Source organism: Somniosus microcephalus, chromosome 10, assembly GCF_052327205.1.
Source record: "Somniosus microcephalus isolate GS21.2 chromosome 10, FLI_Smic_1.0, whole genome shotgun sequence".
Taxonomy (NCBI): Eukaryota; Metazoa; Chordata; class Chondrichthyes; order Squaliformes; family Somniosidae; genus Somniosus; species Somniosus microcephalus.
In genome coordinates this window covers 5,266,031-5,285,053 of record NC_140996.1, presented here as the reverse complement: position 1 = coordinate 5,285,053, position 19,023 = coordinate 5,266,031, and the positions used below count along the sequence as shown (strand labels likewise).

Here is a 19,023-nt window from a genome sequence, read left to right as displayed (position 1 = left end):
TGACATGGATATGGGATCAGAAGCTCATCTCAGGGTCAAATAGGACACCAAGGTTGTGAGCGGTCTCGATCAGCCTCAGACAGTGGCCTGGGAGAGGGATTGAGTCAGTGGGAAGGGCGTTTGTGACAGTGACTGGAGACAATGATTAGGGTCAATGTTTACCCAACCTTGATTGAGAGATGACCACATTAACAAGTCATTAACGATGCCTTAAACCATTAACAAGCCATTAACACTCAATTAACAAGCCCATTCGGTTTGATTTAAAATAACAATAGTGTAAATAAGTTTATTTTCTCATAGGTTCGAATGTGATTTGAACGGAACTGGAATTTGGTTCACTTTTGAAGACCTTACTGAGAACTGAATGTCTTTATCCCCAGATTTCCTCCCATTAAAGGCCAATCTCCATCAAGCTCAAGTAACAGGCCCGCCAAAGAAAAGCAAAACTCCTCCCAACTCCACCACCTTTGTAGCACAACGAACAGCTGATTGGAGGAGCAGGCAGTGAAAGGGATCCATAGTGACTGTGCTGGATTCTACCCATGAGCCAGCAATCCACACTCGGCCTCATGTTATGCCTGTAGTTTCTCGAAACAAGTTCTTTTTAAGACTGGTGCAAATCTCTATGCCCAGCTAGTCACAGAGGGTAGATTGCACAGATCTCTGGTCTGCTTTTCTAGTCACTCATCTTACTTCTCCAGAAAATCAGGAACATACGCAACTCTGAGCCGGAACCAGAGTAACTCGTACGGCTCAACATACCATGAAAGATAATCAATTTCACTTATTGATAACACCAAAATGAGTAATAGTCCCATAGTCCCAAGTGACCTCTTTCTGAGCTTTAACTTCTAAAGCAATTCTTACCTGTTGGACCAGATGGGCCAAGTTCTCCTTTCAGTCCTGGTCTCCCATCAAAGCCAGGAGCCCCCTCTTCACCAGGATTTCCAACTGGGCCAAGCAGTCCTGCGTGGGCAATAGATTAAGACAGTAATGAATGCTCCTGAAATTCTGTAGTTACCCTCTCTATAGGGGGATGCACAAGAGGCCAGAGTTCTCAGAAGATTGTAGGGTTAGAGGAGGTTACAGAGATAGGGGAGGGGCGAGGCCATGCAGGGATTTGAATATTTTGTTTTGTTAATGGTGCGACGCAAAGGAGATCATTTCCCGGCTCTGCCCTCCTGGCAGCGAGTCTCACCTGTTGTGTCCAGGCACTCGCAGTAAACCACATGTAGCACACGACGCACCTCGTGACCTGTGGGTGGGGCTAAGCAGGAGGGTCTCCAGCCTCCCACCGAAAGTGCGACTGATTTTTTCCGGCACTCCGTATCGCATGGTTAGGAATATTTGCTTACATACATCACCTTTAACGCCAGGAAACCCGGGATATCCCTTTGCTCCGTCTTCTCCTGGCCGACCAGGCAATCCGGGATCTCCCTTCACTATCTGTAGAGGGCCTTGTGGTCCAACAGGACCCGGTGGACCTGTTAACGAAGCATCGCATCGTGTGTGAAACACCCAGCGTGCAATGGTCTGAAGCAGACTTTCAATTTAAACTCATAAAATGCCGCGATGGTCCAATTGGGGTTTGAGAGCGAAATAGAAAAGGAACAAGAGATATTTACCTAGTTGTCCGGGTGGCCCTCCCTCGCCCTGAATCCCTGGAAATCCAGGCGGCCCTGAAGTACCTTTCATTCCTAAAAAGACATTTGTGAAAATAATGTTACACATACTTGGTTTCAAATTTGAAAATCTCCACATTTAAGCTGGAAATCAAGCATCTAAAAAGTAACCATGGATATAAAGGTGTTACGGTGCATTTCACTAGGTGATCTTATCTATCTAATCGTAGCCAGAGAATCTCCCCTAACGGCTTCGCTTCCCGCTCCCACATCGTTACCTCTGGTGTCCCCCAAGGATCTATCCTTGGCCCCTCCTATTTCTCATCTACATGTTGCCCCTTGGTGACATCATCCGAAAACACAGCGTCAGTTTCCACATGTACACTGACGACACCCAGCTCTACCTCACTACCACTTCTCTCGACCCCTCCGCTGCCTCTGATTGGTCACACTGCTAATCCAGGCTCCCACTACTGAATTAAAGAGGGAGGCAGCTGACAGTGCAGAGGTTTATATGTGTACAACGCTCCTATTTTTAGTCTATATGTCAGTCTTGCTTTAGAAGAGGGTACAGCGAATCGAAACAAAAGCAGTTCCTGGTGTCAAAGAGATGAAATATGAAGACAGATTAGAGAAGATCGAGTTTCACAGTTTAGCCAGCAGGTACTTTGGAGCCTAGGAATTACTGGGTGATAAAAGACCAAGCTCCATCTAGATCACCACCTACCATCCATAAGAACCTAAGAATTAGTAGGAGTCGGCCATTCGGCCCCTCGAGCCTGCTCCACCATTCAATAAGATCATGGCTGATCTTCGACCTCAACTCCACTTTCCCGCCCGATCTCCATATCCCTTGATTCCCCTAGAGTCCAAAAATCTATCGATCTCAGCCTTGAATATACTCAACGATTCAGCATTCACGGCCCTCTGGGGCAGAGAATTCCAAAGATTCACCAGCCTCTGAGTGAAGAAATTCCTCCTCATCTCAGTCCTAAATGGCCGACCCCTTATCCTGAGACTATGACCCTTAGTTCTAGACACTCCAGCCAGGGGGAAACATCCTCTCAGCATCTTCCCTGTCAATCCCTCTCAGAATCTTGTATGTTTCAATCCTGGCAGTCCCACGGTCCAATGATAATGGAGTTATTGACCAATCACAGCGATCAATCTCTATCAATGAGTCTACAACAGACCTAGACACGAGGCGAGGACATGTTTGGGCTGAGTTATCTCCGTATATATAATACTAAAGTATATAGATCAGGGATTATTACTTCTGTACCTGGGCGTAGCGAAAGCTGCCTCATTTCAGTGTTGGACATTGCATGTAACAACAAAAACTTGTGTTTATATAGCACCTTTAATGTAGGTGTGTTATAACACAAAGGATTTGACACTAAGCCACATAAGGAGAAATTAGGGCAGGTGACCAAAAGCTTGGTCAAAGAGGTTGGTTTTAAGGAGCGTCTTAAAGGAGGAGAGAGAGGTAGAGAGGCGGAGAGGGTTAGGGAGGGAGTTCCAGCGTAACAGCGCTCAATGCCAGTTTGGGCTTAAGTACAAAAACTGGGCCATTATCAAAACTCCATTATATCATGAACATTCCCTCAAACACTCTATAAAATACGTTAGGGCTGAGTTTCCTCTTCAGTGTTTGGTTGTAAAGCACCACCTGGGTGGGTTTGGGAGATGAATATTGGGCTGGGGACATCACACGCCCCGTATACAGCCTGCACTATTTTCCTTACAAGCTCTGCAGGGAAAATTCTACTCTGACATCCGTAATGTTCATCAGTGATGAGACAAGAACTGCAGAGTAAAGATCAAAACCATTTGCTCCAACAGTTCTATATAAAGCGGAGGTTATACAGTCAATGTCCCAAATGCCCAGGAGGAACGAGGCGAGGGCCCCATCAGCTGTTGCTGCTTGTGTTACTCAGACCTTTGCACACTGGTGGTGCAGACGGGGAATTCAGGCTTGGAGGTCAGATAACAATCCTGCAGGACCCACTGATGACCCCCCACACTCCAAATTCCCAACGCGGTGATTCCGTGATTCACTCACTGGCAGCCAGGAATGCACCTGGTGAAACCGTCAGTGGCCGGTCAGGATTTCCTGAGGGTCACTGCCTGTGAGATTTGCTTCCAGGGCAGAGAGGCAAATCACAATATGGCATGGAACTCCAAGCTGGGAGCACGCAATCTACCCAAGTACACGTATCTGAGAGTGTTAAAGGTTGTGTCAGCCATGGCTCAGTGGGCAGCACACTCTCAGTGGGAGGGGCTAGGAGTGAGCAGGTGTTACTGGTTGCCTGATTGCAGCTGGGAGTTGGAGGGAGTTTTGTAAAAAGTTGGTGGTGGGTTTTGGTTTTCAGGTTTTAGGGCCTTTTGAGCCCACAAAAACAGCCAGATGGCTGCTGAGGGGTCCGGAGTACCGGGCCCCTCAGAGGACCATGTTCCCGAGAGGAATTTAATCAGGGAAGAAACTGTGGTGGGAAAGGAAAAAAAAAAGGCCCAAAGATTTGGGCCGGGACCCCAGGAGGTTTGGTAAAGAAAACACGGTGGTGGTGCAGTGTGAGGATAAGAAGATTCGAGCTTGGGATATTATCCAGGCGGTTCATGAGGACTGTGGCGAGGGAAGCTGCTTTGCCTGCCGACCTAAGCCAAATGTGGGATTCGAGGTGACGGTCAGTGGTCGTGAGGAGGTGGAAAGACTGTTACTCAGTCTGAAAGTTGGTGAGAAATTCTTGGAGGTGACTCTGCTATATTCAGAGGAGCTGGTGGTTTCATTTTTAAACTTGCCAGTTTACATTGAGGATGAAGTACTAAGCAAGAAGTTGGAGTTGTGGGACATAAAAATCTGTTCTGCAATAAAGAGGAGGTATTATCCGGGAACACAGGTAGCAGACGGAACCCGGTATGTAAAGGTGCGGTTCCCAGAGGGGGTGAGGTCATTGCCGTACAGTATGAAGTTCGAGACACTGGAAGGAGTGCAGTACTTTCGTGTGCTGCATGATAACCAATTAAAGGTGTGCTATTATTGTCTTGGACATGACCATCTCGTAAGAAACTGTCCAGACCTGTATTGTTACAATTGTGGTGAGTCAGGACACATTGCTCGGAGCTGCAAGGCGGAGAGCTGTGGGGTGTGTCGTAAAGGCCCCACCCGCTGTGAGTGTGTGGCAGAAGGGAGCGATATGAGTGATGAGGAGATGGGAGAAGGAGCAGGAGATGAGTGTGGAACGGCCAGAGGAGCGCTGCAGTCGGAGGACACAGCCGGTAAAATGAAGGAGAAAGGAGCACAGGAAGAGGCAGAGGATAGCGGAGTGGAGAACGGGATGGAGATGGTGGAAAACACGACGAGGGCTGTGGAGGGGAACAAAGACAGCAGCGGGCAGCGAGGGTCGAGTGCAGACTCGAGCCTTAGTGCAGTTCAGCTCCCCCTGGGGAGACTGGTGTCTGCGGGGGGAGAAGAGGCGGGAGTGGGGTGTGTGGTGGATGTGGGTGCTTCGGGGAGAGGCGGGGAGTCGGATATCTTGATGAGCGGGAGGGGGCAGGACGGGGAGAGGGTGCAAGAGGCAGGAGCCTTAAAGGGACAGCAGGATGGGATCGGCGAGATAGAGACGTCAGAAGGGAACAATTTAGGTGTGCCATTGCCCCATGGAGAGCAGGAACAGGGTGCAAGGGTCAGAGGTGGAGATGTGGTCGAAGGGAGCGGCACAGTGGGAGAAACTGCGATAGCAGGAAGACTGTCTATGGGAGATGAAGTATCTGACTGGGAGCAGGATTATGTATCTGACGGGGAGCAGGCACAGGGGGTTGCAGAAGAGCTTGAGTGTGAGGAATTAGAGGGGGACAGAGACATGGAAGTCGGAGATGAGGTGGCATCATGTGAAAAGGGAAAGGTTAGTGAGGGGCAGAAGGAGGGAGAAAGGGCAGCTCCTGGGCCCAAACTTAATGCAAGGAAGAGGCTGAAACAGCAGGGAAAGTTTAAACAGGAGGGGAAAAAGAGCCGGAGGCTGCAGGAAAAAGCAACAGCTGCCCGAAAAGTTGAGAAGGAGCATGAGAGGAGGGAAGAGCCAGAGATTAAATGATGGGGAGATTATCGGGCATACTTCCCTTCTTTTGAGCCATGATTACATTGGTCTCGATTAATATGAACGGACTGAGGGGTGAGAAGAAATTGCAGCAGTTGTTGCAGGGTTTTAAAGGTTCGGACTTGTTGTGGCTGCAAGAAACCTTTTGGGATGAGGATATTCTAGAAAGAGTTCAGAAGGTTTGGAAGGGAGAGGTGTTTGCAAGTTGTGCAAACAATAACCGTAGAGGGGTGGCTGTTTTGGTGAGTCCGTCCATAAAAGAGAACGTTGCCTTGGTGGACAAGGACACTGAGGGGAGATTTTTATGGCTAAGGGTAAAAATGAAGGGATTTAATTGCGATCTCTTTAATACCTATGCACCGAACGACCATTGCAAGCATCGCGAGTTTTTTCGGGGGTTATTCACTGAAGCGGCAGAGGTGGAAAATCCTTGTATAGTGGGGGATTTTAATGTATTTTTATCTCGGATGAACATTTCAGCCCAGATGACCTTTAAGGATGATAACTCCAGAGGGATGATTGTAAAAATGATGTCAAATTTAAATTTGAGAGACTTATGGAGGGACCGGAACCCCATAAAAGGGAGTTCTCCAGATCAGGTTGGGTGGGTGATGTTTTAAAACAGAGCTGAATAGATTTTGTGTTAATGCGGGAAGGGTTAAGTTCGGAGGTGATGGAGATTTATTATAAAAAAGTATTTTTTAGTGATCACTCGGCTTTGGTTCTTAGAATTAGGAACAGCAGAGTTAAGATCGGTTCAGGGGTGTGGATTTTAAACAATCAATACCTGAAAGAAATTGCTTATAAAGAAGGGATTATAAATATAATAAAGAATGCTCGGAAGGAACCTTTGTTCTTGAAAGAAAGAAGAGTTTGGTGGGACAATTTCAAATATGAGGTAAAAGTTTTTTCGGTACGTTATGGGAAAAAGAGGGTGGCAGCTAACCGGCGTCGAGAAGAGAATATAAACAAAAGGTTTATGGATGTCTGTAAAGCAGTTGACAGAGGGGATAAGGGAGCTGAGACTAAGTTCCGGGTGCTAAAGGAAGAGTGGGAATTATTGCAAGCTGAAAAATGCAAGGGGGCCATTCTCCGTGCAAAGGCTAGAGATGCATTGGAGGGCGAAAGATGCACTAGATATTTTCTAGAGCAAGAGAAGCTGCGACAGAGATTATCGTTAATTGAAGAGTTGAAGGTTGGGGAGAAGATCATTCATGAAAGTGGGGAGATTTTAGAGGCAGCTAGCAGCTTTTATCAAGAGTTATATACAAAAGAAGACATTTCCAATTTGGCGATGGAGAAGGTTACTGCTTTTATTGAAGAGGGTTTAAAGGAGGATGAGGGAAGCATGTGTGACAAAGAAGTAGGATTAGCGGAAATAAAAGTAGCAATAAGTGGAATGAAGGGGGGGAAAAGCCCAGGGTCCGATGGACTAAGTGCAGAATTTTATAAAGAATTTTTCGAGATTTTAAGTCCATTGCTCTTAGAAGTTTTTAAGGAAATTAAAATTGAGGGAAGCCCGGCCCCATCTATGAGGAGAGGTATCATAAGCTTAGCTTATATAAAAATAAAGGGGATAGACGGGATCTGAAGAATTGGAGGCCCATCACACCATTAAATGTGGATTATAAGATCTTGGCGAGGGTTATGGCAAATCGTTTGAAGGAGGTGTTACCGGAGATAGTTTGGCCCTCTCAGTCCTATGGAGTCATAGGCCGGGACATCGCAGACTCTGTGGTCTCAATCCGAGATGCGATAGAGCTCATGGAAGAGAGTGGGAGGGAGGCTTATGTATTAAAGATAGATCAAGAGAAAGCCTTTGATAGGGTCTCTCATGAGTTTTTATTGAAGGTTTTGGAATCATTTGGTTTCAAGGAAAATTTCATTCAGTGGATAAGGATTTTTTATTCAAACATATTTAGCTGCATTAAATGTAATGGTTTTTTTTCCAAGTATTTTCCGATACAGAGATCAGTGAGACAGGGTTGTCTCCTGTCCCCATTGTTGTACACATTGGTAGCAGAACCATTAGGTTACATGATGCGAAAGAAACAAGGTGTAGTTGGGATTGTGGTCCCCAGTTCTGGGCTGGTGTCGGTGATACACCAATATGCAGATGACACAACCTTAACATTGAGAAATGGGGAGTCAGTGAGGAAAGCTATGGAGGTAGTGGAGGAATATTGTAGAGCTTCAGGAGCCAGAGTGAATTATAGTAAGTCCCAATGCCTGGTTGCAGGGAGGGGTAGGGGGGAATGGTTGGGGGAATGTCCCTTTAAGGTGGTGGAGGTTTTGGAAGTTCTGGGGGTGCAAGAAAGACAGGGATGAAGTGGATCGATTAAATTGGGAACCGAAGGTTATGAAAATTAAAAAGATTTTGGGAAGATGGGAAAGAAGGTGGTTGAAAGTGCAAGGAAGAGCGACAGTGGTGTCTGCTCTCCTGCTATCTAAGCTATGGTACTTATTGACGGTGGAGGATATTCCTGAGTGGGCGGAAAAGTCCATCCGAGAGGCTTGTGTGAGGTTTTTATGGGAAGGGAAACCAGCCTTGGTGGCATACAATACCATCATTGGACGGAGAAATCAGGGAGGACTCAATTTTCCAGGTATTGATTTGAAGAAGAAATCCTTTAGAATCAAATGGGTGAAGAGATTTCTTCAGAAGTCAAATAGAAGTTTTTGGAAGAGTTGTTTTGAGCATTTTTAAAAATGAAGTGGGATAGGAGGGCAGGGGATATTGTATATGGAACACAATAATATGTTTTTGAAATCGATTAAACTTCTCCCTAGGTTTTATAAGGGGGTTGTAGAGACTTGCCCAATTTTTAAAGGGTGTGCAGTTTATGCCCAAGGGGGCTGAGGAATTTTTAGAACAGCCCTTATTTTTGAACAGGTGGGTCAACATCAAAGGAGAGGTTTTATTTAATCAAGCTTTTATAAAAGCTGGGATTATATCTGTGAAAGATGTATTATACGAGGTAATTCCAGGTTGGTTGCCGGAAGCGATAGTGAGGGACATGGTGTGGGAGGAGGATCAGGAGGTAGAAGGAAAAGCAATAGCGATCATGTATGAGAAGATTGTGAGGGCAATGCCACAGGATTGGATGGAAGAAATAAATGCGGAAATCTCCAAAGGAAGTAAAATGCGTCCTGCTTTTCCAAGCTTTGTACTGGAGAAAGGGGGAGAGTTGGTCCAATTTGACAACTGTAATACTCGAGATTTCTATGAGGTATTCAGAGAATGGAGATTCAAGACACCTGCTGGTCAGGAGTTTTGGCAGAGTATATACCCACAGATGGACTTCAACAGGATTTGGAAGGGAGTGTGGGTGAATTTTAAATGCCCAGAATGGATTGAACTGGATTTCAAATTGGCTCATAACCGGATTTTTACCATGACGGTCTTGTGCAAGATTGGACGAGTGGAGGCGGCAACTTGCCCAATGTGTGGGACACGGGATGAGACTCTGTCCCATTTACTGGTGTTATGTCCGCAGTTAAATGACTTTAAGTACTATGTTCGACAGTTGTGTGAAGCTTTTTTGCTGGGTGGGGACCGAAGAGCGAGAATGGGAATCCCGTGGGACTCAATTTTGAGATGGGGATTGCAGGAGAGTCTGCCAGAGTCTAGCGGAGCGGCAATTAATTTAATGTTCAGTTTGGCTAGATTTGTGATTGTCCAAAGAAGGAATGCTCTGTTTTTTAAGGGGAGGAGAATCAATCTAAAAGAGTATTTTAAATATAAGCTAAAAGATCATTATACGGCTCTGTGGATGTTTTATTCAGAAAGGAATTTAAGGACAGTATTTTACAACCAATTTTTAAAGTACAATCGATTAATATATGTTACAGGTGACAAATTAAACTTCAGGTTTTGATGTTAAAATGTGGTGGCGGAATGGCTGTGCAGAGCGGTGGAATTGATTTGTATCATACAATGAAATGATCACGATGTTGTAAATGTTCTTAATGTTCAATAAAGTATAATATATAAAAAAGTGGGCAGCACCCTCGCCTCTGGGTCAGAAGGTTGTGGGTTCAAGTCCCACTCCAGAGACACGAGCCCATAATCCAGGATGACATTCCCAGAGCAGTGCTGAGGGAAGTGCCGTCTTTCAGATGAGATGTTAAACCAAGGCCCCGTCCACCCTCTCAGGTGGATGTAAAAGATCTTACGGCACCATTTTAAAGAAGAGCTGGGGAGTTCACCCCGGTCCCAGTCAATGTTTATCCCTCAACCAACATCCTTAAAACAGATGATCCGGTCATTATCACACTGCTGTTTGTGGGATCTTGCTGTATGCAAATAGGCTGTCGTGTTTCATAAGAACATCAGATATCGGAGCAGGAGTCGGCCATTCGGACCCTCGAGCCTGCGTCGCTGTTCAATAAGATCATGGCTGATCTGGTCTTGGCATCAACTCCACTTTCCCTGCCCGCTCCCCATAAACCTTTGACTCCCTTATCGTTCAAAAATCTGTCTATCTCCACCTTAAATATATTCAATGACTCCGCCTCCACAGCTCTCTGGGGCAGAGAATTCCAAAGATTCACGACCCTCTGAGAGGAAATTCCTCCTAATCTCTGTTTTAAATGAGCGACCCCTTGTTCTGAAACGGTGCCCCAGAGTTCTAGATTCCCCCACGAGGGGAAACATCCTCTCAGTATCCACCCTGTCAAGCCCCCTCAGCATCTTATACATTACAACAGTGACCACACTTCAGTAAAACGCTTTGGGACATACTGAGGTTGTGAAAGGCGCGATAGAAATGTGAGTTTTTCTTTTTTCTTTTTACATTCCCTCTAGTCCCGTGCATTTCAAGGATACCATGCAGTGAGCATTAATGTCAAAGGTTTGTGCTTAACATGTTAACTCACGTAATCCAGCTCTGATCTTTGTCACCGTATGTACTTTAAGAGTGCTAGACTAGTACTTTATTACTTGAGTGAGTCATTAACTAACCAATGAAGCCTGGAACTCCATGAGGTCCCGATTCACCCTTCAGTCCTGGCACTCCAGGTTGACCAGCACTACCCTGTGGGGAAACAATCCACGGTTAATCACGCTGGACAAAACCAATCACCATCTGCCTTATGGCTTCACATTATCCGTCGCCATCATTGTCAATCTTTTCAGAGTTCATTGTAGAAACCGAGGAACACTCAGCCCCGCGAGCCTGTTCTGCCATTCTATTAGACCATGGCTGATCTGTATCTTAACTCCATCTACCCGCCTTGCTTCCGTAACCCTTAATACTCCTATCTAACAAAAAATGACCAATCTCAGGTTTGAAATTTTCAATTGACCCCCAGCCTCAGCAGCTTTTTGGGGGGAGAGAGTTCCAGATTTCCACCACCCTTTGTGTGAAGAAGTGCTTCCTGACATCACCCCTGAACGGCCTGGCTCTAATTTTAAGGTTCTGCCCCCTTGTTCTGGACTCCCCCCACCAGAGGAAATAGTTTCTCTCTCTCGACCCCATCAACTCCTTTAATCATCTTAAACACCTCGATCAGATCACCCCTTAATCTTCTAAACTCGAGGGAATACAAGTCCAGTCTGTGCAACCTGTCCTCGTAATTTAACCCTTTTAGCCCCGGTGTCATTCTGGTGAATCTGCGGTGCTCCCCCTCCGAGGCCAATATATCCTTCCTGAGGTGCGGGGCCCAGAACTGATCGCAGTGTCTATACTCCAGGAAAGACAATCACCACTGAACATACAAATCATTTAATCTCTGTTCCTACAGACTTGTTTCATGCTGTACCATCACCACTTCCAATTGTTCACCTCCCTAATTCAGCGGGCGATATTGTTCCCACGTTTGATGGTGTCCTCTCCGTCAGGCATTTCTCATACTTTGTGGAGAGGACCCACATCACAACCAGAATTACTTTTCTTTCAAAATTAGTTTGAGGACAACATTTGAGGACGGAACATATTAAACCTGCATCACTCGGCAAACTGACCCATCAGCACTTAGGAACCTAGGAACAGTAGCACAGTGGTCATGTTACTAGACTACTAATCCATAGGCGAATGCTCCAGAGACAGGAGTTCTAATCAAATTTACAGTTAAATTCAGTTAATTAAATAAATCTGGAATAAAAAGCTAGTATTGGTAATGGTGACCATGAATCTACCGGATTCTCATAAAAACCCATCTGGTTGGATGTTATAGAGCTCACCTGGTGTTATTTAATCGGGTGGGTTCTCTAACGGGCAGATGATTCGTTACCCCAGTTAACAGCCCAAGTGACGATGGTGAAAATGACTCCATCGTGTCGACAGTTGCGTAGAAAGCTCCCCACTGGAGTGGAGCTAATTTACAGAACAAACGGGAAACTGTTCAACCTCCGTCACCTCCAGTCGAGATCCAAGGTTGTCCCATCCTCTGTCGTTGAATTACAGTATGCAGACGACGCTTGCGTCTGCGCTCACTCTGAGGTCGAACTCCAAACTATCACCGAAGCATACGAGAGCATGGGCCTTACACTAAACATCCGTAAGACAAAGATCCTCTACCAACCTGCCCCTGCCACACAGTACTGCCCCCCGATTATCAAAATCCACGACAAGGCCTTGGACAACGTGGACCACTTTCCATACCTCGGGAGCCTACTGTCAACAAGGGCAGATGTCGACGACGAAGTCCAACACCGCCTTCAGTGTGCCAGTGCAGCCTTCGGTCGCCTGAGGAAGAGAGTGTTTGAAGACCAGGACCTCAAACCCAGCACTAAGCTCATGGTCTACAGAGCAGCAGTGATACCCGCCCTGCTGTATGCCTCAGAGACATGGACCATGTACAGCAGGCACCTCAAAGCACTGGAGAGGTACCACCAACGCTGCCTCCGCAAGATCCTGCAAATCCATTGGCAGGATAGGTGCACCAACGTCAGTGCTCTCGCTCAGGCCAACATCCCCAGCATCGAAGCTTTGACCACGCTCGATCAGCTCCAATGGACGGGTCACATCGTCCGCATGCCCGATATGAGACTCCCAAAACAAGTGCGCTACTCGGAGCTCCGGCACGACAAGAGAGCCCCAGGTGGGCAGAGGAAATGCTTCAAGGACACCCTCAAAGCTTCCTTGAAAAAGTGTACCATCCCCACCGACACCTGGGAATCCTTGGCCCAAGACCGCACAAAGTGGAGGAGAAGCATCCGGGAAGGCGCCGAACACCTCGAGTCTCTTCGCCGGGAGCAAGCAGAAGCCAAGCGCAGACAGCGCAAGGAGCGCACGTCAACCCAAGTACCCCACCCACCCGCCCCTTCAACCACCGTCTGCCCCACCTGTGACAAAGACTGTAGGTCCCGCATTGGACTCATCAGTCACCTGAGTGTTATATGTTCATAAATAAATAAACATTCTTATTATGAACAGCCAGCTTGAGCTAGTCACTTTATTCAGTCATGTGGACTTCGTGTGCAGCCATCCATCTTGACTACTGCCTTGTGGGTAACCTAGTGCATCATGGGTAGCCCACTCTTATATCCATACAGCTCCACCTAGTGTACCATTCCAGAATGATATGTTACTGATCATTACATCTCCCTTTCTTTGAGGTTAAACAAAATCAGTATCAATCAATATCAATCAATCATAACGACATAAACATCTTCACAACAGTCAATACATTTTCAATATAGTTTTCTTTGTATTCAAAGATTAAGTCTATCAGGCTTTTTTACTTCACGTGTGGATCTTCTCAGCACGGGTAAGTCTGATGTGTTTTCATGAGAGCCTGTATGTGTGTTTGTGTTAGATTGTTCTGGTGGTGAGTGACAAGATTCAGTTGCGGCATTGTCATCGATTTACTCTTGGATAGTCTCTTGTGTTTTTAGGAGGGAACGGCGGTTCCTCCTGAGAATCTGTCCTTCCTCAGTTCTAACAGTGTATATGACCTTTGTCCTACTTCCTCAAGAACTGTAGCTTTCCTGTTCCATGCATCTGGATCCTCAATCCTGACAACATCATCCCTTGTCAATGGTTTCAGAGTTTTGGATGACTTGTCATAGTATGATTTCTGTTTCAGCTTTAACAGTTGAAGTCTCTGTCTCAGTTCCTTACTCTGCTTTTCTTTTGCACAGCAGGGTAGCGCGGTGCACAACTTGCGACCCATTAGGAGTTCAGCAGGTGAAGAACCAGAGTCTAAAGGTGAGGCTCGGTAGCTCAGCAGGGCGAGATAAGGATCAGACTTGCTTTCTGTCGCTTTCTTCAGTAGCTGTTTGAGAACTTGAACACCTTTTTCTGCCTTACCATTCGACTGAGCATACAAAGGACTGGATGTGATGTGCTGAAAGTCATACTGTGCTGCAAACTGTTGCCACTCCTTACAGTTGAAGCACGGAACATTGTCGCTAACGGCAATCCTGAGAATTCCATGTCTGGCGAAGATGGATTTCACATGCATTATGACACTGCTTGCTGTGGTGCTTGAGAGCAGCGCCATCTCAGGATAGTTAGAATAGTAGTCAATCACTAATAGATATTCTTTACCATTCAAATGAAAGAGGTCCATACCAACCTTTTGCCATGGTGCTGTTGGTAAGTCAGCTACTATCATTGGTTCCTTTGCTTGTTTGTTTTGGTGTTTCTGACATGTCTCACATATGCCTATCATGTTCTCAATGTCCTTATTTATGCCAGGCCAATAAACAGTGTCTCTTGCTCGCCTTTTGCATTTTTCAATTTCGAGGTGTCCCTCATGAATCCTTTTGAGCATGTCTTGACGTAGAGCCTGTGGAATGACTATTCTGTTCTGTTTTAGTAATAGTCCACTTGCGACACTCAACTCTGACCTGATGTGAAAGTACTTTGGACAGGAACCTTTTGGCCAACCATTGTGAATGTTCTCTATTACTGTTTGTAACACTGTATCTTTTACTGTTTCTTCTGCTATTTGCTTTGATTTTGTGTCTGACACGGGCAGCGCAGCAGTGACCATACTCACATGAACATCCACGTCTTCTTCAGTAGAGCCCACATGACTCATTGTGGGTGCTCAGGATAGTGCATCTGCTAACACTATGTGTTTGCCTGGTGTGTAGATCAGTTCAAAGTCATATCTTTGCAGCTTCATCATGAGTCATTGAATCCTTGGAGACATCTCATTCAGGTTTTTTTATGATGGCAACCAGTGGGCAGTGGTCTGTCTCAGCTGTGAAGGTGGGAAGTCCATATATGTAGCCATGGAACTTTTCTAGTCCAACTACCAAGCCTAGACATTCCTTTTCAATCTGGGCGTATCGACACTCAGAATCAGTCATAGACCTGGAGGCATAGGCAACAGGCTTCCAATCTTCACCCTCTGCTTGTAGCAAGACCGCACCTAGGCCATCTTTTGATGCATCCATTGACACTTTGATTCTCTTTGTTGGGTCAAAGAAGGTGAGTACAGGTGTGGTTGTCAGCACTGTTTTGAGGTTCATCCATTCTTGTTCATGTCTTTCTGTCCATGCGAACTCATTTGTTTTACGTAGCAGGTCTCGCAGGCAGGCTGTCTTGGCTGACAAGTTAGGAATGAACTTTCCAATGAAGTTTATCATCCCCATGATGCGTAGCACTCCTTTTTTGTCAGTGGGTCGGGGCATGTTGAGTATGGCATTTACTTTTTCCATATCTGGCTCTATTCCTTTACCAGATAGATTATCTCCTAGGAAAGTGACTTCCTGGATGCCAAACTGACACTTGGCTTTGTTGAGCTTCAGTCCATTCCGGCGTATGCTCTGTGGCACTTTAGTCAGTCTCTCATTGTGTTCTTTCAGTGTGGAGCCCCAGATGATGATGTCATCAACATAGACCCGAACTCCTTCCAGACCTTATGTGTTCCATCGCTCTATGAAAGATTTCAGATGCAGATATTATCCCGAAAGGCATTCTGAGGAAACAATACCTGCCAAATGGTGTGTTGAAGGTACAGTATTTGGTGCTCTCTTCATCCAGTATTAGTTGCCAAAATCCTTGTGAGGCATCGAGCTTTGTGAAGTATCTGGCACCTGACATTTCACTGGTGATTTCTTCTCGCTTGGGAATCTGGTAGTGTTCACATTTTATGTTTGCATTTAAGTCCTTTGGATCCATGCATATTCTTAGATCATTGTTCTTTTTCTTTACACATACCATGGAGTTAACCCAGTCTGTTGGCTCTTTGACTTTCCTGATGACTCCTAGTGTGGTCATTCTGTCCAGTTCTTTCTTGAGCCGGTCACGCAGGGGTGCTGGAACTCTCCATGGAGCATGTACCACTGGCTGAGCATCCTGCTTTAGCTGGATCTTGTAAGTGAATGGTAGAACTCCAAATCCTTTGAACACATCCTGGAAATTACTCACTACAGAATCCACTGATTCATCTGGTCTGCTTATGGCACAGTTTATACGGTAGACTCTCTTGACCAGTTCTAAGTCCTCACAAGCTTTGTCACCTAATAGTGAATCAAGTCCTTCAGCCACAACAGAAAACATGAGATGATGCACTTTGTCTTTGACTGTCACTTTAAGTCTGCATACACCTAAGCTATCTATTTTCTGTCCATTATAGTCCTTCAGTAGTACTGACTTTTTCTGTATTTTGGGCTTTTCTTTCATATTTTTAATGTCACTCATACTGATTAAGTTTGCTTTTGCCCCAGTGTCTAGTTTCAATGTAACTAATGCTCCATTTACCTGCAGTGGCATCATCCATTTGTCTTCTTTTACTGCATTAACTTTATGTTCAGCATTGTCCATTCCTGAGGGCTGCACATTTTCTGTATCCTTTTCTATATTGTCACATGACACCATTCCTACAGAAAATGTCTCACTTAAATCAGTGTCCTCAATCACATTGACTTGTTGCCCTTTCTTTGTTTTTACTTTTGAAAAGCATTGTTTGGCAAAGTGATTCTTTCCATTATATTTTGTACACATTTTCCCAAACGCTGGGCATTTTCGTGACTGGTGTTTGTAACCACAGCGTTTTCAATTAAAAATTCCTTCCTCCGATTGCTTTTCATTTCTGTTCTGCCCATGTTTCTTCCCCTTGTAGGACACAGCACCGACAGCATCACTATCGCTTACTACAATCGCATTATTATTAATTTCACTGAAAGTCTTCGCGTGCTTTTGAGCTAGTTCACTGGCTTGGCATATTTTCACAGTATTCTCCAATGTTAGTTCGGTTTCTCTCAACAAACGTTCCCTGATCTTTTTATCATGAATACCAAACACAATCTGGTCACGAATCATGGATGATTTCAGCTCAGAGAAATTACATGTCTGTGCTTTCAGTTTTAGATCGGTCACAAAGCTATCAAAAGTCTCATTTTGCTGCTGTGTCCATGAACGGAACATGTACCTCTCATAGGTTTCGTTCTTTTTGGGAGAACAATGTGTATCAAACTTCTTTAGCACATCATCCAATTTTTCTCTGTTCTCCTCTTGATCAAATACAAATGTATTAAATACCTCTATCACCTGTGGGCCTGCAACCGTGAGCAGCAACGCTATTTTCCTTGCATCTGGCTTCATACCAAACCCGATGGCAGCAATGTAGAGTTCGAATTGTTGTTTGAAAGTCCGCCAATTGCAGTCAACATTCCCCGTGAGTTTCAAACCCTCCAGTGGCTTCAAAGTCTCCATGTCACGTTTCACAATATTCAGCAGATTTTACCAATCCTGGTACCATGTTATGTTCATAAATAAATAGACATTCTTATTATGAACAGCTAGCTTGAGCTAGTCACTTTATTCAGTCATGTGCACTTCGTGTGCAGGCATCCATCTTGACTACTGCCTTGTGGGTAACCTAGTGCATCGTGGGTAGCCCACTCTTATATCCATACAGCTCCACCTAGTATACCAGTCTAGAATGACATGTTACTGATCATTACACTGAGAACTCATTTTTAATGTGGAAGCAAGTCACCCTCGGTTCCGAGGGGCTGCCTAAGAAGAAGAAGAAAGATAAATTTGTGGTTTTTTTTAGCTCTCGGTGTAGAACGTCACATGACAGGATTGGAGATTTGGGCAAGGCATTCACTGCACCTGATTTGGAGGTCACGTGATTACCTGGCCAATAAAATTAATGGATAGAATCACTTAGAATGTACAGCACAGAAACAGGCCATTCGGCCCAACTGGTCCGTGCCGGTGTTTATGCTCCACACCAGCCTCCTCCCACCCCTCTTCATCTAACCTATCAACATATCCTTCTATTCCTTCCTCCCGCATGTGTTCTTCTAGATTCTCCTGGAATGCATCTTTGAAGAGCAGTGATTACTTTGATTATACTGATGTTAACTTACAGGAGATCCTGGGAGTCCTGGGTCTCCCTTGGGTCCTGGAAAGCCTTGAAATCCTGATGACCCTTGCTCTCCTCTGTCTCCCTTGGTTCCATCCAGTCCTGGAGCCCCAGGCCCTCCTTGCACACCAGGGGCCCCTGTTAAAAGGAAGGTGTGAACAGGACTAATTAAGTACTCACCAACACTTTCTAATAACCTTCTGACCAAGCCCCAAACTCCACGTGCATGGAGATCAGTCTACAGCTGAAAATTTCCATTACACTTTTCCGATTGCAAAAGAATATTCAAGCTGTACCCCTGAACTGTTCGGAAGACTCTTATCTGTGGTGCCAATGTTTGTGTCAAGCGCCAATCGCAGCCAATAGAAAGGCTTGGGAACTAATCAGAAACGCTATTCAATAGTCATCCTCTGAGAGGCCCATGTAGGGTCACCAATTCTCACAGCCTGTCCTGGAGTCTCCAAGACTTAAAGACTGATCTCCTGGGCAACCTGGGAGAAAAGCCATGGGGAATTGGTTGTAGAATTGGCAGACCAAACATGCTCCTCGTGCCCTCTCATCGGTGTCCGCTCCGGGAACTCCTCGGCCCGCAGTTCCTATAACAATAACAGTGGCACAACCAGCAGCTCGATGCCATGCTCTGCTCGCCAGGTGACTGGTGGTACTACTGCCGCACCAGCAGCTACAACCTTCTCTCAGTTTAAAACGCCTTTCCGTTTCAGTCACAAAACCCGCCGCCACCTCGAACCAAGGAACGTGCGTGCGGTGAGCAAGAGGGGCACCCCTCCCCCTTTCCTGCCCCGGTGCTAGGATGAGTCCCAAGGGAAATAGGAGGATTTAAACTTCCAACGTGGTGTTAAGGTCATGTGTCACAGAATCGTAGAGCACAGAAGGAGGCCATTCGGCCCATCGTGCCTCTGACGGTGATCCAGTTACAATGTTGGTGAAACCCAATGATGTCATGTTCTTTAGTTCCCTCTTCAAGTCTTCACAAGAGGAGGAAAATTACCCGGGTCAGCCGTGGCTCA

The 19,023-nt window shown here is 45.7% G+C and overlaps 1 protein-coding gene across 2 annotated transcripts in view; it reads right to left on the bottom strand.

Moving 5' to 3' along the window:
* The window catches only part of LOC147111398 (uncharacterized), a 291,247-nt gene that overhangs the window by 19,242 nt on the left and 252,982 nt on the right, over positions 1-19,023 (bottom strand). Inside the window, exons 43-47 of one of the 2 annotated variants that reach the window (XM_085998358.1) lie at positions 18,000-18,133; positions 10,683-10,755; positions 1,629-1,700; positions 1,368-1,487; positions 871-969 (exon numbers count right to left, since the gene is read on the bottom strand). In XM_085998358.1, coding sequence (XP_085854484.1) covers positions 871-969; positions 1,368-1,487; positions 1,629-1,700; positions 10,683-10,755; positions 18,000-18,133 — 498 coding nt within the window. Of the gene's footprint in view, positions 1-870; positions 970-1,358; positions 1,488-1,628; positions 1,701-10,682; positions 10,756-17,999; positions 18,134-19,023 lie in introns of those variants that run through there. The other variant, XM_085998359.1, reaches the window with a different exon arrangement.